General features: G+C 49.7%; 2 protein-coding genes across 2 annotated transcripts in view; one reads left to right on the forward strand and one right to left on the reverse strand.

Annotated features, from left to right (window-relative positions):
- Positions 1-9,528, reverse strand: part of TMC8 (transmembrane channel like 8) — a 28,008-nt gene extending 18,480 nt beyond the window's left edge. The window contains exons 1-8 of the mRNA XM_060252476.1: positions 9,365-9,528; positions 8,700-8,848; positions 6,080-6,232; positions 5,868-5,947; positions 5,435-5,574; positions 3,865-4,012; positions 2,263-2,421; positions 537-685 (exon numbers count right to left, since the gene is read on the reverse strand). Of these exons, the coding sequence (XP_060108459.1) occupies positions 537-685; positions 2,263-2,421; positions 3,865-4,012; positions 5,435-5,574; positions 5,868-5,947; positions 6,080-6,232; positions 8,700-8,848; positions 9,365-9,522 (1,136 nt within the window). The 5' untranslated portion in view covers positions 9,523-9,528. The remainder of the gene's footprint in view (positions 1-536; positions 686-2,262; positions 2,422-3,864; positions 4,013-5,434; positions 5,575-5,867; positions 5,948-6,079; positions 6,233-8,699; positions 8,849-9,364) is intronic.
- Positions 9,529-20,731: 11,203 nt separating this feature from the next.
- Positions 20,732-20,849, forward strand: part of TMC6 (transmembrane channel like 6) — a 54,190-nt gene continuing 54,072 nt past the window's right edge. Inside the window, exon 1 of the mRNA XM_060253072.1 lies at positions 20,732-20,803. The gene's annotated coding sequence lies outside the window, so the exon portion shown is untranslated. The remainder of the gene's footprint in view (positions 20,804-20,849) is intronic.

Consider the following 20,849-nt stretch of genomic DNA (forward strand, 5'->3'; position numbering starts at 1 on the left):
TGCTTAGTATCAATGCAAGAGACTAGGCTTGATGATGGGCTAGTTTATACATCACAGCGGGGGGAAGTGAAACCTTAGAATTAACTCCACAGGCAAAGTCTGTAAGCACTTCCTCCCTGTAAACCAGGGGTCCTCAAACTACGGCCCGCGGGCCAGATGCGGCCCAGTGAGGACGTTTATGCAACCCGCCGGGTTATGGCAAAATCAGACCGGAAGTGACGTTCGACCTAAACTCGCGTTAGCCACGCACACTTCCGGCACTGGGCTGAGGCGGTGGAGACAGAGTGTGAGGTGATACCGAGGTGAGGTGAGTTCCCAGGCCGAGGTGTGTGGTGTGGGGAAGGGAGAGAGATGCAGAAGACGGAGAACTGACGGCCCACGGCCTTGTACAGTAACGGCAGTCCGGCCCTCCAACAGTCTGAGGGACAGTGAACTGGCCCCCTATTTAAAAAGTTTGAGGACCCCTGCTGTAAACTGTTCCTGCTGCAATAAATATCTGTTGCTTGCCACTGAGGTTGGAACTTGGAAGCACCTACCTGACTAGGGTGAGGTTAACTTTGGTGTTGGGAGAGCAGCCCTCCAACTGGGCCAGAGCATGGAAAAGGAAAGGCAGGAGAACATTCACTATGGAGATGACCAAGGGTGGCAGGTACTGTTTCACCACACTAGAGCTGAAAGCGTCTTGCTGAGAACAGAGAAAACAGAGATGGATTTAGCACAGACAGCCATATTTATGGGCATGGGATGCTTCTATCACAGTTACATCTCCCAGAATCTAGGGACTTTGTCCCGGTGAGGCTTCTATTCCAGAATTAACTTGGCCATTCATTGCGTTTTGATCCTATATGCAACTGTATAATCACTTGTAAAAGTAATCCAACCCACACACCATCAAGATCCCAGTGGCTGATTTAGCTTATGACCGCAATTAACTACTTTCTGTCCCGCAGCTTGTGAGTGAACTAGTGTGAAGGGCAGTTCAAGTAAACTTGAAGAGAGCAGGTTTGGTGTAGTGGTTAAGTGTGCGGACTCTTATCTGGGAGAACCAGGTTTGATTCCCCCACTCCTCCACTTGCACCTGCTGGCATGGCCTTGGGTCAGCCATAGCTCTGGCAGAGGTTGTCCTTGAAAGGGCAGCTGCTGTGAGAGCCCTCTCCAGCCCCACCCACCTCACAGGGTGTCTGTTGTAAGGGGAGAAGACATAGGAGATTGTAAGCCGCTCTGAGTCTCTGTCCTTGGAAGGGCAGCTGCTGTGAGAGCCCTCTCCAGCCCCACCCACCTCACAGGGTGTCTGTTGTGGGGGAGGAAGGTAAAGGAGATTGTGAGCCGCTCTGAGACTCTCCGGAGTGGAGGGCGGGATATAAATCCAATATCTTCATCTACCTCACAGGGTGTCTGTTGTGGGGGAGGAAGGGAAAGGAGATTGTAGGCCATTCTGAGACTGTCCTTGAAAGGGCAGCTGCTGTGAGAGCCCTCTCCAGCCCCACCCACCTCACAGGGTGTCTGTTGTGGGGGAGGAAGGTAAAGGAGATTGTGAACCGCTCTGAGACTCTGTCCTTGAAAGGGCAGCTGCTGTGAGAGCCCTCTCCAGCCCCACCCACCTCACAGGGTGTCTGTTGTGGGGGAGGAAGGTAAAGGAGATTGTGAACCGCTCTGAGACTCTGTCCTTGAAAGGGCAGCTGCTGTGAGAGCCCTCTCCAGCCCCACCCACCTCACAGGGTGTCTGTTGTGGGGGAGGAAGGTAAAGGAGATTGTGAGCCGCTCTGAGACTCTTCGGAGTGGAGGGCGGGATATAAATCCAATATCTTCTTCTTCTTCTAACTGCCTATTAAGGACTGGGTCTCACTAGAGGCTTAAACTAGTGTCATGATGGAGAACTGAGGTATAACTGAGTGAGTTATCCAGGACTACATGAGTGTTCAAGTCTCAAAGCTCTTCTCAGGTAACAGCAAGGGGGGAAAGGGTGTGTGTGCACCACTGGCTACTGCAGTTGGCAGGCAGGGGAAAGCCCCCACATTGGTCAGTCCTATTATACCCTCAAGGAGCTAAAATACCCCGATCCAGCTCTGGCAACTGACCTTCTGCCTTCTCCTGCAGCCTGTTACATAGCAGGCTTCAGCCATCATGCTAGCTCAAGCCTCCAGCTGAGCTCTAGCAACTGATCTGGGGTGGAGAATGTGAAGTTCAGATCCAGATTCAGGGTTAGCTGCTAATAGTCTTGCTGTGGAGCTGCCACCGTTCGGGAAGAAAAAGCCAGCCTACCTGGGAAACCTCTGTGGCCAAGTGAATGCAATAGAAAGCAGCAGCCATCATCAGCAAGATGACACCATTAATTAGCAAGCGCAGCAGATAGAGCTGACTCAGCTGTTTCCATGTCCGCTGTTGCTTCTGCAGACGCCGGGTCTGCTCTGCCAGGTCAATCTGCCCCAGGCAGAAGAGAAATAAAGTCAGTTCTATCAGTGCAGGCCTGTAGCCAGGATTTTAAAGGTTGGGGGGGGCATGTATAAAAGCTGGGGGCACTTAGTGGCCTCCCTCCTCCCTCCCCCGCCACCAGAGTGATTCAGGATGCCAGACCTTCCCTTGACTGGCCGTGGGGTGAAAACTGAGGGCAGGGGCCATCTCCCCCTTTGCAATTTAAATTATGCAGGGGGGGGGGCAGCAGGAGCAACCACCAGCCTCCCATGCCATTTAAAGGGCCCCCCAATCGGTTGGTCATCAGACCCTTTAAATGGCCCCCACCTCTCAGCTCTGCGAAAGTGGGGGATCCCCCACCCCCACCTCAAACCTACCCTTTTGGGGTAAAATTATTGAGAGGTCAGTAGCGCTACAGTTACAAAGTTTTCTGGAGGATGCTCTGTCTTCCGACAAAGACAGAGGTCCTTTGCCCGAGTTGCGGCGGTCCAGGCAGGGAAATTCCCCTCCCAGCTTTTGATGGTGTGCCACTGATAGCGGTGCCTAGGGTCAGAAGCTGGGGGGTGCTACTGGAGCCTTCCTTAACAATGGAGGCCCAGATAGCAGCCACTGCCAAATCCGCTTTTTTTCATTTTAGGCGGTTAAGACAGTTGGTTTCCTTCCTAGAGCGCAGCGACCTGGCAACTGTGATCCATGCAACAGTCACCTCGAGATTGGACTACTGTAATGCCCTTTACATGGGGCTGCCCCTGTCTTAAACCCAGAAACTACAGCTAGTGCAGAATGCAGCAGCCAGGCTGTTATTGGGGCTCCCTAGGTGGGAGCACATTCAGCCGGGGCTGCGGGAGCTGCACTGGCTGCCAATAGTATACCGGATTTGCTACAAGGTGCTGGTTATTACCTTTAAAGCCCTATATGGCCAAGGACCTGTTTACCTTAGGGGCCGTCTCTCCCCACATGTTCCACAGAGGGTGCTTAGATCTGGAACGCAAAATCTATTAGTGAGGCAAGATTGAAATCCAGCAGAGACAGGGCCTTCTCGATTGCTGCCCCCTATTGGTGAAACCAGTTGCCGGAGGAAGTTGGGGCCTTGTGAGACCTCGCCCAGTTCCGCAAGGCCGGCAAGACAACACCATTCCGCCTAGCCTTTAATTGAGTCTGAAGTACCAATATAGCAGTAAGGAATGATATCTTATAAATACTGAACACCATCGGAAATGAAATAACATCAAATGATATTAGCACCTGACTGTTTTAACATGTCAGTGTTTTAATTTTAATTTTAATACGATGTAATTAACGCGTTGAATTTATGTGTTGAAATGTTATTGCGATTTTGTTGGTCGTGAGCCGCCCTGAGCCTGCTTCGGCGGGGAGGACAGGATATGTCTAATAAACCATAAACCACCTGGGGAATGGTAACTCTATTTCTACAGGTAAACTATACCACACCTTCAAGCCATTGTAAATACTCCTCTGTTTGAGGGTAGCCAACTCAGGGCTTTGGATGCAGAAATCCCATTCTGTGAAGATCCTGGCACTGTTGTATCGTTTGAATTCCCATCGTAGCATCAGCCATTGCACCAAACTGGCCATAATCCTGAATATTGGGACATTAGATGGATCTGTCACAGACATGCAAAACCTTTCTTCTAACAAACGGATACATTTGCCCTAAGCAATATAGAACACGGATGGCACGATGAGAAGATGGGAGTTTGTCACAGCACAAAGATCAACCCAGTACTCAACATTAGTAATGCCCAGTTTCCTTTCAGATAGAAAGAGGCTGCAGGAACGGACATACGTGCTTGGTAGACCATGAAAGTGGGCCAGCCACTGTGAGAGGCAATGGTGATGTCAGAAGAGGAAGGGAAGGATAAAAATGTAATAGATTATTATAGAATGTAGAGGAGATGGGGAAAGGACAAGGAGATTTTATCTTTATATCTGATAGCCAAAGATTTGTCAATGTGTGGATCAAGATAGTCATAAAATGGGGCCAGCCTTTGGCTACAATTTCAGGCTTTAAAAACCCTGGGAAATTCCCAGTTTTGCAGAAAAATCTGAAATGTTTAAAAAGTAGGCTAGTGTCCCCCCCCCCCCCCCAAAAAAAGGTAACAGTATGTACAGATATTGCAAAAATGGCATATCAGGTTGAAATGCATTCATATTAGGTTGCCATAGCATTCAACATGCTGGTAATGTAGTGGTAACGTAGAGAGCCAGTTTGGTGTAGTGGTTAAGTGCGTGAACTCTTATCTGGGAGAACCGGGTTTGATTCCCCACTCCTCCACTTGCACCTGCTAGCATGGCCTTGGGTCAGCCATAGCTCTGGCAGAGGTTGTCCTTAAAAGGGCAGCTGCTGTGAGAGCCCTCTCAGCCCCACCCACCTTCACAGGGTGTTTGTTGTGGGGGAGGAAGGTAAAGGAGATTGTGAGCCGCTCTGATACTCTTCAGAGTGGAGGGCGGGATATAAATCCAAAATATCTTCTTAATGCTCTTCACAAAAAGAATGGGGAAAACATAGTTGAAGCTGAGGGAGAAGAGCTGCAGAAGGAAAATAAATGGTGGGGAGGGGCAGAGCCTGAGCTGGTGGTGGAGGAGCCAGTGGGATGGAGGTAAATGGAGGAAAGTAGGGGCTGGAAAGAGATGAATGTGAGTCCTCCATTGCAACCCCATCTCTTGTTAACATTATATTGGATAAATGTTTCTAACTGTGAAAATTATTGGGCAGAGGGCCATGCTGTCAACCCAATATGTAGCAGTAGGTTCTTCACTGAGAGCTTATGAAAAGTGATGGGTTATACTGCCTCTTTGTGATTGAATTATGGAGACAAATGACTTTTTGAGGTAAGGGAGAAATTAATATTTCCAGAGGTCTTAAGACACTACATATGCAAATCCATCCCTCCACATCTCAAACCTTCTGCCCCACAACTACTTACTTTTTTCCCGGATCCCCCTTTCCACACTTTCATACCTAGTCAATTGAGGCCTGGCCTCCATTTGGGCCACTTACCGTCGGAGTATCCAGAGGAAGATAGCAAAGAGGTATCCCAGGATGCTAAGCAGGTAGGCTAAATGTACTTTATAGTGGTGGTGGTTGTCCTGTTTTCCATGATAAGCACCATAAAACAGGTAGGAATGCTCCAAATAGCCCTGAGAGGAAATAAGAGAAAGCTTGTAGATCAGCCTAACCTAATCATTTTCTAAAGTTTAGATTCAGAATCTTAAGGAACCAAAGAATGAGTGGGAATCCTTCCACCAGTTCACCTTGAACCCAAGAGAGACTGCTGCCTATCTTTGCCCAAAGCTTTCCCTCTTTTCAATCACACCGTTTTCTAAACTTCAGGTACATTCCATCCCAAATCTCTAGCCCTCACATACTTGCCACCCCATCAAACTTGCCTCCCCAGGAAATGACCTCCAAACCATATTTCCTGCAAACTCACTTCCCCAGTGAAGATGTCCTGGAGGTGTTGCCAGGATGATCTATGACTGATGTCACTGCTGTAGTTCATGCATTCCAGCTCTAGGAGAAAGATCATGGTGGCTTTACAGTTAATCCTCCAGCCGTTAGATATCGATGTAGTTTTTAATCCAGTTAAGAGCGCTGAAGGTAAACTCTAGTATGTATGCGCTGGAAGGTTCAGCAAGGACTCACCTGCACCGGGCCCCTTCAGAAAACTGGTTGTGCCGTGGGAGATGGTAACTGGCAGCAGTATAAAGCATGTGATGAGCAGCCCAGCCAGGAAGTTAATAACAAGCAGGAACTTCAGGAAACTGAAATAGGACTGTATACCTGGGCCAAAAATCCCTGAGAAGAAAAGAGGAGGAGGTGATACATAAGATAAATTGTGTCCCAAATTCACAATCACATACGTGATGGCCTCCTTGTTGGTTTCCGGCTCCCCTGGTTAGAGTTGCTGTCCATCACTGGGCATGTAGAAACATCCATACAGTTCAATGTAATCAATATAAGAGAAATCAGAGGCAGAGGTGGGGTTTCCCTTCAGAAGGAGCAGCATCCTTGCTCACATACTAGCTGCCTCCTTTTCCTGATCTCCAACAAATCCCCCAGCCCTATGACCATCCATGGTATTTATGAAGGAGGATTTAGTTTTCTTTCTGTGTTCTCAACAACTTTCAGGCAGCTAGCCTCTAGAGGTCCCCCCTGCCTCACGCCAGCCTGTTCAGTGGTTGTAAAAATAATTAGCTTAGCTGGCTAATGAGTGCCAGTATTTACCTCTATGAGTGTATATGCATGCCAGTATTTATGAAACTCGTGCCTGTTATGCACTGGTGTTTTGCCTCGCTTCACTGTGCATCGCTATCGGGTTTTCTTTTCATTCTGTATTCGTTTCCCTCCCTTCAGTGCTCAGTTTACTTTCTGTTCAGTGTTTCTTCTTGTTTTCCGAGAGTGCTTTTGTGCTGATTTCCCCCTTGTTTAGCTTCCAAGCCGATGACAATTCAAAAGCGTCCCTTGGATCCCCCCCTACCTTTTCCCTGCCTGCCTTGCCCAAGACCAGTCCACTGCCTACATTGAGGTCACTCCTCCCTCTCTGCATGCCCTGGTCATCCCCACCCCTTTTGCTGGTCCTGACATGCTGGTGGGGGGGGGGGGGGGCGGGACACACCAGCACTTTGGTCTCAACCATGGCAGGACTTCAAAGCTGTGATCCTATGCCTTTTCACACAAGATTACGCCCCCTTGAGTTTGGTGACATTTACTTCTATGTAAACCTCGACACTCTTGCGCTAAGGTTTCTTGCAATCAGATGCTAATTACTTGATAGGGAGCCTTAATGAACTCAGCTGGATTTCCTTTTGAGAGTTTGTCTGTTGCAGCCACAATAAGCAGGAGTTTTGAGGCACTTTAAAGATGAACAATGGCTTACTGCAGAGAGTGCAAGCAGTCAAACCTTTAAGCTTTACTTTGGATTTGTGTGCCTGCCGTATATATACCATTCTTTTTTGTCCAGTGTATTTATTCTGTATCCTGTCTATTTATTCCGCAGCTACAACTAAAACCCATTTTCTTTGCTTAATTGGGTGGGAATATCACTTGTGGGGATAGCAGCCAAAGGTTTTTTTTTAATTTACGCAGTTGTCTTATTGCAGCTGCACAGTAGCGTCAAGTAAGTGCCACCTTCCATTTACATCTTTGTGGTTCAGTTCCTCGAATGAAAGGGAACACAAAGGAACTCAGGCAAAGTTGTGTTTTTTTAACCTCCCCAAAGTGGCCAAACTCTTTTTGAAACTGACTAGAGCAGCTGTGAAGCTCCTTTTTCTTATTGCCAAGCTCTGAGTGTAGTTTCTGTATTGTTATCAGCCATTGTGATTAATGGGAAAGAGTCACCACCCTCCACCATTCCCCACACAACCCAATGCATCCAAAATGGCAAGTAATTTGAACTGAAACTGAAGCTCCTAGATCCTCCAATAGCCAGTAAGGGAGGGTGGACACCTGAGAGCATCAGACTGCTTTCTGTCCCACTGTTGTCCTCACCCAAAGACCTAGCGGAACATCTCTGCCTTAGAGGCCTTGGGGAAAGGTAGTAAATCCTGCAGAGCCCAGATGTTGTCCAGCAGAGAGTTCCATCAGGCGGGGGCCAGGGCTGCAGAATAAATTTTAGCTGCGGAATAAATACACCGGAGAAAAAAGAATGCTCCCTACGGCAGGCACAGAATCCGAATTTAATTTAATAGATTGACAGCTCACTTTCTCTGCAGTAAGCAGTAATAGGCTTCTGTCTCTTCTCCATGACAACAGTGAATCTTCTTTTTTCTTTCTTGTGTTCCAACTGATCTGGTGCTGCGAACAGGACCGGCACTGGGTTTTCTGCCGCTGGAGGCAGACCTCAGTTCAGCGCCCCCCCCCCAATCTTCTTTTAGAAAAAAAGCATTCTCTCTCGCGCAGCACAATGACGTCACAGGAAGTGATGTCATCAAGCAGCCCCCCCCCCTCAGGCTTCCTGATCAGGGTGGGGGGTGAGGGGAGCTGACAGTTGTGTCCCGCACCCCTTGGACGCCGGCGGTTCTTGCAAGGCGTGCGGGACCCGAGCCCCTGCTCATGGGGGGAGGCACCCAGTGGTGCCCCCAGGCAGGGTTGTGCCCTAAGGGCCGCCTACACTGCCTACTCCCACGCGCCAGCCCTGACTGCAGATACATTCTCATCAGCCCCATCCCATTTTAATGTTGACACAGATACCCGTAAATAAGCCAGTGACCTTCACTCTGCCTCTTTCAGCAGACCTACTTATAAAGCTGAGTGTTCCTCTTACCCTCAATCTCATCCAGAGAGCCCTTCCAGAGCTGACAGATCCTGGCAAGGTTCCAGATGCCTTCTCGAAGTTGCTTGTAGGCCCTGCATTGTCTTTGGTGCCAGGCAACCCAAATAGACGCCTCTCTCCTTGTGGAGGCATTCAGCTGTCTGCTCAAAGGAGATGTGTTTGAGTTTCCTTTTTGTCTTGTGAATCTGCAAGGCTTTGGGAAATGCGGTTAGGAAGGGAGCCACATATCCATGTTCTTGATGAGGCTGTTTCCCCCAACCCCAAATAGCGACCCAGTCTCTCTGTGCTTCACCACCCACCATCACCCCAAGCTAGCTAACACGTTGTTCCTGTATGAGATAGTTTCCTGGCTCCCAAGATAAGAGGGAGACATAATTAAGAATAGATTCATAATCTCAAACAATAAATACAGACTTCACACACACACACACACTTTCTTGGTGGATCATAACCATTTTCCCACAGCAAATACCCCCTCTCAGTGGGTCTGTTCTACCCACAACAGTACTTCTCCTGAGAAAGTGAGGCACTTTTCCAGCCTGTGACTGCGTCACTGGGTTGTGGTTTTAACCCAATACCATGGCCTAGGTCAGCTGTCCATTGCAGTTAGACAGCAAAGGGCTAACGATGATTTCCCACATCATCTCACTCCGAACCTGAGGAAACGCTTCTGTTGCATGGAACAAGGCACAGCTCTGAGCAACAGCAGCTGGTCATCCAAGCCCTCCAGGAAAGTTTCTGTCTTCAAGTCTGGGCTGGCGGTTAGAGTATCATGCTGCGTAAGTCTATGTCGTAAATTCTGGGAGCCCTCCATCACCTCAAGTCCTTAAAACAACGGAAAATCAGGCTACAGGGCATGGAATACTCAAGAATAGGGGTGGCCAAACTTACTTAGCTTAAGAGCCACATAGAATAAATTTCATATGTTTGTGAGCCACAAGACATAAACAAATATTACACACACATCTTTATTAAAGCTCTCAATACTTTATTTGCACAGAAAGTTAAAATACATATATATGCACTTTACAACACAACTATGCTAGAAGGAGACTTTAAAAAACAAAATAATAATAACGGGAATAACGGTCCCCATTAGACCAGCATAGGGAAAGGTTAAGGAATTATTTTTTGGCACCAGTGGGAGAAGGAAACACACATGTACCATATAAATCACTGACCACTGTTGGCATCATTATGAATCTCTTTTTGCCTTGATACCAAGGTTCATAAATACAGCTCCTCCAACTGCTATGAAACTTAGGGAGAACTCTGCACCACCCTATTTAATTCTGTCCCTCCTTCCAGTGGCTCCCTTGGCTCTTGCCCTCTCTTTCCCCACTCTAGGTCTTTCGGCAACCTCTGTGGTGGAGAAGAGTTTGCAAGCCTGGCTATTTCCACCTCCTTCCCCACTTCACACACAGTGGAAATAGTCACCTATTCTCCATTATACCCAATGGCAGGGGTGTCAAACTCATTTGTTATGAGGGCCAGATCTGACATAAATGAGACCTTGTCGGACTGAGCCATGTGTGTAATAAAATGCAATGCCAAGTAGCAGAGATATAAACTTTATAAAGGACAAACAAGCATAATTAAAGATTTTTTTAAAAAAACCTTATGATAAATTATGCTGAAAACATTAGCACTCAGTCTTAAAGGTGCTTTCTTTGTATCTCTCCCATGCAATCCAGGGAACTGGGCAAAGGAAGCTCTAGCTCTTTCCTTCCTTCCCTAGGGGACCAGGAGGGGGAGGAACCTCAGCCAGTAGAAGGAAGAGAGGCTTGGCTCAGTAGCTCTGCTGTGCTATCGAGAGACCTGGCAAAGCAAGCTCTCCCTCCCCCCTTCCTCCCCAAGGGAGGAACTTCAGCCAATGGAGAAAACTGAAATTTTGCTCTGTAGCTGCTGTGTGATTGAGCAAGCCTGGCAAAGCACGCTGTGATGCAGAAGGAAGCAAGAGAGAGGGAGAAGGAAGCAGGCGACAGCTAGTTGCTTGGGAGCATGATAGCAGCCCTCCAGAGGCCTGATTCAGCACCCATGCTGTATGTTTGACACCCATGCCCTATGAGCACTGGTCTCCATAGGGTGTAATGGAGTGTCCAGTGGACATTCCCATTCTCTGCTTTCTGGTACCCCTGAAGTGGGGGGAGGGCCTCCAGGAGATCCCCTGCCCCCAACTGGGGATTGGGGATTAGCAGGTGGTACAATAAATAGAACCAATTTACATCTCACTGGGCTCACTCGTTTGCATATGGAGCTCCAGTGCCTGGTTTCAGCTCTCCATAAAGCCACTTTGGGGTTAACCATGTCACCACTACTCCACATTCCTTCCCATTATTCCCTAGGTGGTTGTTTCCAGGCCCAGGATTCCCATGTGTAAGTCATTCTGAAATACAAGGTATAAACAAAGGATTTCGTTCCAGTCTGTCTGAAAAGTACTACTCACAGGTTGTTGCTTTTTTTCTTGAGGTCTTCTGAAAAAGAGATGCCACCCTCGTTCACTGTACCACCAAACCCTGTTCAATCAACCCTAAATTCTGGTCTGACAGAGAAGTTCCTCCAAGAGATAGGCAGGAAGTACAAGCAGTTTACCCGTTATGACTCTTTTCCTCCCCTTGTCAGAGGGGATGATATAGAAACATGGCCATGTGACAGGAACAGCGGCTTCCTGTAATACAGTAGGTCAGGGTATCTGGGATGGTATCATACAATGAAAGCATTTTTACATATTACTAGTATAAGGGTAAGGTGGGGCGGGAGCAACAGCAGTGTCTGTATGTTGTGTGAAATGCAGAAATGCTGCACATAGAATGTTTATTCTTCAACAGAGGCAGCATCTTTGTGTAGACCTGAAAACTCCCAGGTTTTGATGCTTTCGTACACCCTGCTGCATTCTGGAAAGAGTTACAAGTGTGTTGGCTGATTTTTCTGGATGTTCTTATAATATACCCAGCAGGGTTGCTAGCCTCCAGGTGGGACCTGGAGATCTCCCGCTTTTACAACTGATATCCAACTGGCAGAGATCAGCTCCCCTGGAGAAAATGGTAAATATCAACAGGTTCCGATGTAAGTGAATAATAAAGTCAAAAAACACCGAAATAACAATAGCACTTTTACACAATATAGTGTATATGCAACCTACATTTATAAAATACACACATAGCAATAGTCATCATTAGTAATTTATGAACCACTCCTGGTACTAAATTCACAAACGCTCATAATACAAACGCAGCTGGAAAAAGAGTTCTTTTCACTCCCCCACACTGTCTGCTGTTTGAAGATAACAAGGTACAGCTCCTCAGAGGCAATTGCCTTCCTGCTGTTCTCCCTTATGTTCAGCAACTTGGGTGGAGTTCTCAAATCTCCAGCACAGCTTGTCTCCGAGAGAGTAAGGGACCGCAGCCCAGGATTCCTCACGGTTTCAGACCTTCGTCAGCCTTTTTCTCTCAATGTTTTATCCTGGAGCTATTTGTTGCACAAAAAATATATCAGACTAATAACAATTAACCATGCTTATAATATACACATTTTATATGGCAATGCACCCTCAATACAACATTTAACAACTTGGATCAATGCATGTTAATTGCTCTTTCTGTTTCCGGCTCTCACCGTTTCACTGCCCTTGTCTCACTGATAAGCAAAAGCATTCTGAGTCTTAAAGTTACAGCACCATCTAGGCTTCACACTATTTCCCCACCCTTCACAGAAATGCTGACAAATCCATATTCAAATTCATGCCCTTTGGTGCAAGTGTCTGGAGCCTATCTATCCAGTAACATTCTTGTTGAAGAAGGACCTTATCAGTGTCCTCACTGGTGAATAGTTTAGTTTGATATCTATATAGAATGAAAAATCTTAGTTTTTTAGGCTGCTGCCCACTTTCCCTCATATGCTGGTACATCGGTGTCTCTGGCACCCCCTTCTCCAAGCATGCCTTATGCTCCAAAATTCTAACTTTAAGTGCTCTGGTTGTTTTTCCAACGTATAACAATTTACAATTTGTGCACATAGCCACATAAATTAGTTGTTTTGAGTTACAATTTGCAAAGCAACACAATTTAATCCTTTCCCCGCTTACAGGTTTCATAAATTCTTTGGTTGCCAACACCGTACTGCACGCAGAACAGTTTCCACAAGGAAAAGTTCCTGTTACCTTGTCTACAACTCTCTGGCAGAACTCTTAATGGGCTGGCGGCTGTCCACTCTATTGGACCGGTTGCACCCAGACCGAGCCCTAGACCTGCAGGAGATGCTGGAGGCTCTCCAGGTGCCCCATAGGTTCAATACTGGGGACTTTGTCTTTGCTAAAAACTTTGGGGGCAGCCCAAATTAGATCCTAGCCAGGGTCACCTAGGTCTTGGGGTCGGTAATGTACAAGGTGACCATGGAAGGTGGGTCCACCCTAAGGCGACACATCGATCAGTTACGGTCCCGCACAGTCCCAGAGGTCAAGACTGAGGACTACAGTCCAGACGACCCACCAGCTGCTCTGACTTCCCCACTGACCGAGCAGGCTGAATCTGAGGTTCCGGCTCCCGCCCTCCGGGCCAAGTCGGTGGCCACTGAGGACTTGGTACCCCCGGCCAAAACACCCACATCGCCTGCCCCTCTTCTCGCTGTGCCAGAAGCAGCAACCGCCTCTCCGGCCACTCTGGCGCTTAGGTGGTCCACTCAAGAGCATCGCAAGCCTGCCTACCTATAGGACTATATCTAATGAGGCTTGCGAACTAGGGGGGAGAGATATTATTTATGCGGACCCAAGTGAAGACTATTATATGTGTTCCTGTCTGGCTCACTGGAGCCATATCAACTGAGCTTGGGGACTCAGGAATAATGGGCAGCAGGATCCAAATATCTGTTGCCCTGCTCCAATCAGGGCCCCTTGCTGGTTTGAATGATCCAATGTGTGCTAGGGGCGGGGATCTTAAAGTGCATATAAGTTGGCCCCATTGGCCCAGTTCCCCAGTCTTTTAGTGCAGCCCTATACTATGCTGTACTTAATAAAGAGCTATGATCACTACCACCTCGCTTCTTCCTTGCGTCAAACCCACTATATTATAGGAACTGTCATTCTGTGAGGGAGAACAGGGTTTCTGAAAGACAATACTGATGAAACCACAGATTCAGGATCCTTTAAGAAAAAGCCATGATAGCTAAACTGACATAAAACCTGTATAGGTTCGAAGGGAAGAGACAGAATTTTTAGGTTGAGTAGGGATAATTTAAGAGAATTTCCAATTAAAGCAACAAACAGAAAAGGTGCAAGGAACCTTTATTTGTATTGGCTGACCTGAGTCTTGAGATCCACACAGGGCCTTCCTTCAGGACACAGCTCTAACTAAAGTTCAATTGCTTCCTGTGTGGGATTGACATGCCTGTACCCACCGCATGCCCATGACATGCCTATACCCACTAAAAGGAATTTCAATTTATAAGAGCTCTTTCAATTTATAAGTGTAATGTACCAGACTTGGAGACGTATGTAAGGCAACATAGTTTATTGCATGGTACACACAAGATGGGAGAGAGGGAACACGCGGGCCGGGTCCCGCATATAAACAGTCCCGGAACTATATTCTATCCTCTGGCCAGTCCAATGCTGGCTGGCCATATTTCCCGCCACTGGATGTGATTGGCGGGCGGTTAGCACCCCGCGCGGAGGCACCTGGGTGTTCTCAGTTGCCTCCGCTGTTTGTGCGGACTAACGCTGTTTCGATGTTGCGTTATAACGAAATGGTTGCGTTCTGCGAACGCCATATGCTACACTCCTCCCCCCTTAGTTAAGGCACATAATCCTGGAGGTATGCAGGAGGTCGGCGCTCCCGTGTTGAGCACCTTGGGGTTGCTTGCGGTGCCGGGGTGGCTTCGGTTCCCGGGGTCTCGCTGGGGACTTGAGCGTCCATGGGTTGTGGGTCCAGTTCGGGGGGTTGGTTCACCACTGCTTGTGGCTGCGGACTGGGTGCTGGTACAGGGGTGGTCGGTGGCTCCCCGGACCCTGCCTCTTCTCTTACTTCCGTGGGTACCTCTGGCAGGGTCCGGCGGCGCAGCTGATCAATGTGCCGGCGTAAGATCTGGCCCCCCTCGGTGGATACCTCATAGTGGCGGGACCCCACGACCCGTAATACCCGCCCTGCTAACCACTCGGGTCCCTAGGCGTAGTTGCGGGCGAACACTGGGTCCCCAGCGAAGAACCCCCTTGCCGCGTCTCTGACCTCTGGGGACCCTCGCACGTCCGAGGCTCGGTCGGGGTGCAGCCGGTCCAGCCTTGTGGCGAGCTTTCGCCCCATGAGGAGCTCTGCTGGGCTGACCCCAGTGACTGGGTTTGGGATGACCCTGTTATCAAAGAGGAACGCGGCTAGTCTGTGGTCCCAATCACCCTGTACTATTCTGCCCAGGGCCTCTTTGGTCGTACGAACCATCCGCTCTGCCTGGCCGTTGGTGGCCGGGTGGAAGGGGGCAGACCTGATGTGTCTAATGAGGTACCTCTGGAGGAATGCCTGGAACTCCCCCGAGGTGAAGGCTGCCCCGTTGTCCGAGACTAAGGTGTCTGGGATGCCGTGGGTGCACAGGACCCTGCGCAGGGCTCGGATGGCGGCTGCTGATGAGGTGGACGCCACAGGGATGACCTCTAGCCATTTAGTGTAGGCGTCCACTATGATTATGAAGATCTGCCCCTGAAACGCCCCGCGAAGTCTATGTGGAGCCGGGACCACGGTTTCCTCATGGTTTCCCACCGTGTAGCCGGGGCGCTGGGTGGGTCCGGCCGCGATTCCTGGCAGGTGCTGCATCTCCGGACCCAGTCTTCTATCTCCCCGTCCATTCCCGGCCACCACACATAGGTCCTGGCTAGGGCCTTCATTCTCACTATGCCCGGGTGTGTTTCATGTAGTGATTCCAGGACCCGTTTCTGTAGAGGGGGGGGACCACCACCCGGCTCCCCCATAGCAGGCACCCCTTGTGGGCTGCGAGTTCCTCCCGCTTCATTTTGTAGGGCTTGAACTCTTCCCCCATGTCCCTTTCTGGCCACCCCCTCACCACCCAGTCGAGCACCCTTGCTAGGGTTTTGTTTTTACCGGTGGCCTTTGCCACTTCTGCAGCGTGGATGGGCTGGTCTGGGAGTGACTCGACTGACATGATATGGTGTGCTGGGGCAGGATCGGGGCCCGTGTCTGGAAGCGGCAAGCGGCTGAGTGCATCAGCGTGGCCCATCGCCTTGCCCGCCCTGTGTACCAAGGTGTATGTGTACGAATTGAGAAATTGGTTCCACCTCAGCACCCTTTGGGACAAGATTTGGGGAGTTTGGCGATCTGGGGCCAGCAGACCCAAGAGCGGCTTGTGGTCGGTCGCTATTGTGAACCTACGTCCGTACAAATAATCGTTAAATTTGTGGACCCCCGCTACAATGGCCAGGGCTTCCTTGTCTATTTGAGCGTAATTACGCTCCGCTGAAGTCAGTGTACGGGAATAGTAAGCGACCGGTACCTCTCAGCCGTCCGGTAGTTGGTGCCCCAGGACTGCGCCCACCCCGTACGGCGAGGCATCGCATGCTAAGATGACCGGGAGGCGCTCGTCGAAGTGGTGCAGCACTGCGTTAGAGACCAGGACGTCCTTCACTGCCTGGAAAGCGGCGGCTTGCTTCTTCCTCCACAACCAAGGAGTTTTTTTGTCCAGTAACCGGTGTAGGGGTTCTGCAATGGCCGCTTTGTGGGGTATGAACGTGTGATAAAAGTTTAGCACCCCCAAGAAGCTCTGTAGCTCCGCTTTACACGTGGGGGCCGGGGCTTGGACGATGGCCCTGGTTTTCTCCTCGGTCGGGTGGATTCCCTCAGCGTCCACGGCGAATCCTAGGAACTCCACCCGTGGCACTCCCAACAAGCACTTCTCCCTCTTCACTTTTAGTCCAGCAGCTTGGAAACGACGGAGCACCTCCCTGAGGCGGTTGCTGAACTCCTCAGGGTCCGGGGCGGCGATTAAAACGTCGTCGAAAAACGGCTGGACTCCGGGGATCCCTTTGAGGAGAGCATCCATTATACTCTGGAAGATCCCCGGAGCCACGCTGACCCCAAACTGTAGCCTGCTCACCCTGAACGCTCCCCTGTGGGTTACAATCGTCTGGGCCTCAGCCGTTTTAGCGTCCACTGGGAGCTGCTGGTAGGCTTGTGCCAAATCCAGCTTCCCAAAAATCTTTGATCCTGCCAGGGCGGCCAGGACGTGGCTGACTACAGGCACTGGGTAGGGGTTATCCTGGAGCACCTTATTGATTGTGCACTTGTAATCTGCACATATCCGCACTTCCCCATTGGGTTTGACTGGAGTCACTATGGGGGTCTCCCACATGGCATAATCGACCGGCTCCAGGACCCCTTGTGCTACTAGGCGGTCCAACTCTGCCTCGATTTTGGGCTTCAGGGCGAAGGGGACCCTCCTTGCCTTAAGCCGGATCGGTCTGACTGTTGGGTCGAGCGGGAGAGAAATTGCCGGGCCCTTGTAACTACCCAACGACCCGTCAAATACATCGGGGAACTCTCTGCACACCTCCCCGAACCCTCCTGCTGAGGCTGTTTGCGCTACCCCCTCTACGCGAATTCCCAAGGGGCTGAACCATGCGAGGCCTAACAGGGTGGTAAGAGGCCGCTTGACCACCAGGATGTCCAGAGGACCCTTGAAGGACCCCCGCTCCACCTGTACCCTGGCCCACCCCACGATCTGTACAGAATTTTGCTGAAAATCCCGTAGGATAAGGTCAGCCGGCCGCAGTGGTACCCTCCGACTGGGGCACGGCTTCCTCAGGGTCTCCTCCGCGATTATGGAGAGGGAGGAGCCTGAGTCTACCTCCATGAGGCATGGGGCTCCTTCTATAAGGACCGCCATCTTGATCTTATTCGGGGTGGCACAGGGCAAGTTCAGTACCTGGAGTGTGGTGGAGGCCGTGGAGTGGGACTCGGCCGCCTCGTGGTGCGTGGTTGGTCGCGGACGGTTGGACTTGGCTCGGCAAGCCCGCGCTATGTGGCCGGTCTTCCCGCAGCTTCTGCAGTCCCAGGTCCGGTACTGGCAGTCCCGACGGTCGTGGGGATCACCGCAGCTGGCGCATTTCGCTCTTTCGTTGTTGCGTTGGTTCGCTCTATCGCTCGTTCGGGGGCGCTGTGGAGCTCGGGAGGCTGATCCTGAGGTGCGGCGCATCTGGAAGGCTTCTCCCTCGTCCCGCTGGTCGGGGTCCAGCTCCTCATGGTGGATGGCCTCGGTCTTCGCCCTGGGGAAGGTCCGGGTGGTCCTCTCAAATGCCACCGCTTCGCTAAAAGCGCTCTGGAGGGTGAGCTCTTCCTTCGCGAAGAGCTTTTGCTGGAGCCTCTCGTCGCGGAGGCCCCAGGCGAACCGGTCGGCCAGGGTCTCCTCCAGGTTCGGGAAGTTGCAGCTTCCGGCGATTTGGCGTAGGGCGGCCAGGTAGTCTGCGGCTGACTCTCCCTGGGCCTGGTCCCTCTTGTGGAAGAGGAACCGACGGGCCACCCGCGATGGCTGCGGTAGGAGGTGTCCCGTGAGGAGTCGGACGACCTCCCCGTAGGTCTTCTCCGTGAGACGGTCGGGGGCCGAGAGACCTTTTGCGATCTCGAAGGTGGCAGCCCCGCAGACGCTCAGAAGAACGTCTCGCTTCATGCTGTCCTCGGTCACGCGATTCGCCCTCAAGTAGCAATCGACCCTTTCCGAATAGGACTCCCATCCCTCGGGATTCGTGTGGTCGAAGGCTTCAATGTGACCGGTGTTCCCGCTTGGGCTGGCCATGGCGGCGGTCGTTGCGAAGTAGCGATGTAGCGAGGTAGCGATGTGACTCTCGGTTGCCCGTGTGTCTCCTCTGTAGCCCTGTTGTCCGTAGGGCTAGAATCCCACCTTCGTCGCCACTGTAATGTGCCAGACTTGGAGACGTATGTAAGGCAACATAGTTTATTGCATGGTACACACAAGATGGGAGAGAGGGAACACGCGGGCCGGGTCCCGCATATAAACAGTCCCGGAACTATATTCTATCCGCTGGCCAGTCCAATGCTGGCCGGCCATATTTCCCGCCACTGGATGTGATTGGCGGGCAGTTAGCACCCCGCGTGGAGGCACCTGGGTGTTCTCAGTTGCCTCCGCTGTTTGTGCGGACTAACGCTGTTTCGATGTTGCGTTATAACGAAATGGTTTCGTTATAACGGAATGGTTGCGTTCTGCGAACGCCATATGCTACAATAAGGTGCCCCTATCTTAGCATGAGAAGTAGAGAAACAAGCCAAAGACTGAAGTAAGAGACCGGACAATGTGAAGGGAAGCTTGGAGGCCTCCAATAAGTATCCATCTCTACTGCAGCAAAAGCAACCAGAAAGTATTTCACCAACCATTATCTGTATCTCATTCTCTGCTTTTGACACTCATACTCTTAACTACAATGGCAATCTCTGTAAATGGATTATTCCATACACACCAGCTTTGAGGGAAAATAACTTTTTACCTGTTTTTTTTCCTTTGTAGCACATGCCTTGACTCCAGGATTCTCAGCTTTTGTACTTCTCTCTGGTTCTGTGCCTTGAACAGTAGCTTGATCTATGGAAATTAGCAAGTGACATGCTTTTCATCATGTCAACCAAGGCCTTGCTTGATCTGTTTTGCAAACCAAGCTGTTATTAAAGGCACAAGAACAGACTGGAATATTTTTTAAAATCAAGCGGCAAACCTAGCTAACTTGGCTTACTTCTTGGCGTCATCTGAAACTTTCCCAATTATATTCTGCCATTAGGGTTGCCAATCCCCAGGTGGGGGCAGGGGATCCTCCGGTTTGGAGGCCCTCCCCCCATTTCAGGGTCGTCAGAAAGCGGGGGGAGGGGAGGGAAATGTCTGCTGTGAACTCTATTATTCCCTATGGAGATTTATTCCCATAGAAAATCATGGAGAATTGATCCATGGGTATCTGGGGCTCTGGGGGAGCTGTTTTTTTGGAGTAGAGGCACCAAATTTTCAGTATAGCATCTAGTGCCTCTCCCCAAAATACCCACCGAATTTCAAAAAGATTGGACCAGGGGGTCAAATTCTATGAGTCCCAAAGAAGGTGCCCCTATCCTTCATTATTTCCTATGGAAGGAAGGCATTGAAAAGGTGTGCCGTCCCTTTAAATGTGATGGCCAGAACTCCCTTTGGAGTTCAGTTATGCTTGTCACAGCCTTGATCTTGGCTCCACCCCTAATGTCTCCTGGCTCCACCCCCAAAGTCCCCAGATATTTCTTGAATTGGACTTGGCAATCCTATCGGCCATGCATTGTGCTTGCATTATACACTGTGATCTGGATTGTATGGATTAATTGAAGAAGGGCAGGAGATTATTTCTAATGGCCTTCCAGCCTCATCAAACTTCTATTCACTGTTATTTTGTTTAGAAACTAGCTACTGGAGAGTACTGAGGCTTAGTGTTATATCTCTAAAGATGCTGGCTCAAAGACGTTGTCTCCCACAGTTCATCTGGGTTTCTTAGACTAGATTAAAAATCTTACAAGAACCAAACTCAGGATTTAACATTTTGAATTCCTGTCCGATTGATCATAATTTCCAGCAGGGTAGCAATGTTAGTGTACTGCACATAAAAAAGAGTTTTGTAACACCTGAAAGACCTGAATTTAGAGACTGAGCCTCCGTGAGTCTATTCCAAATCTAAGTCAGGTGTACTCACAGGGGTTTATATGACCAGGGAAATATAGAATTACACTGTTATTATGGCATAAACTTTCATGAGCCAGAACCTATGTCAAGAAATGCAGCAGACTATCATAATAATCCTGTTTAAGCCAATTTAGATGTAGATCTACTGGGAAACTCATTTGAACAAACAACATTGTTGCTCCTTCTGAAAACAGTATAATTTGTCCTTTTAACATCTCAAAGGAGTAAACTCCTCCCTAGGAGTTTACTGCAGGAGGATGCTTCAGAAAAGGACTACAGTTCCCAGAATCCTTTGTAGCACAGGTGAGGCACAGGGTGTGATTGCAAGCACGGAAGGTATTTTGGAGAAGTTTCTGAGGCGGCATTAAGAGTATTTAGTTTTGTGGTAAAACACAGGAAGTTACAAGGTCAGTAATGCTTGAGAGCATGGGATATTTTTGGCAGATGGGGTTG

The sequence above is a fragment of the Heteronotia binoei genome, chromosome 13 (genome assembly GCF_032191835.1).
Source record: "Heteronotia binoei isolate CCM8104 ecotype False Entrance Well chromosome 13, APGP_CSIRO_Hbin_v1, whole genome shotgun sequence".
NCBI lineage: Eukaryota > Metazoa > Chordata > Lepidosauria > Squamata > Gekkonidae > Heteronotia > Heteronotia binoei.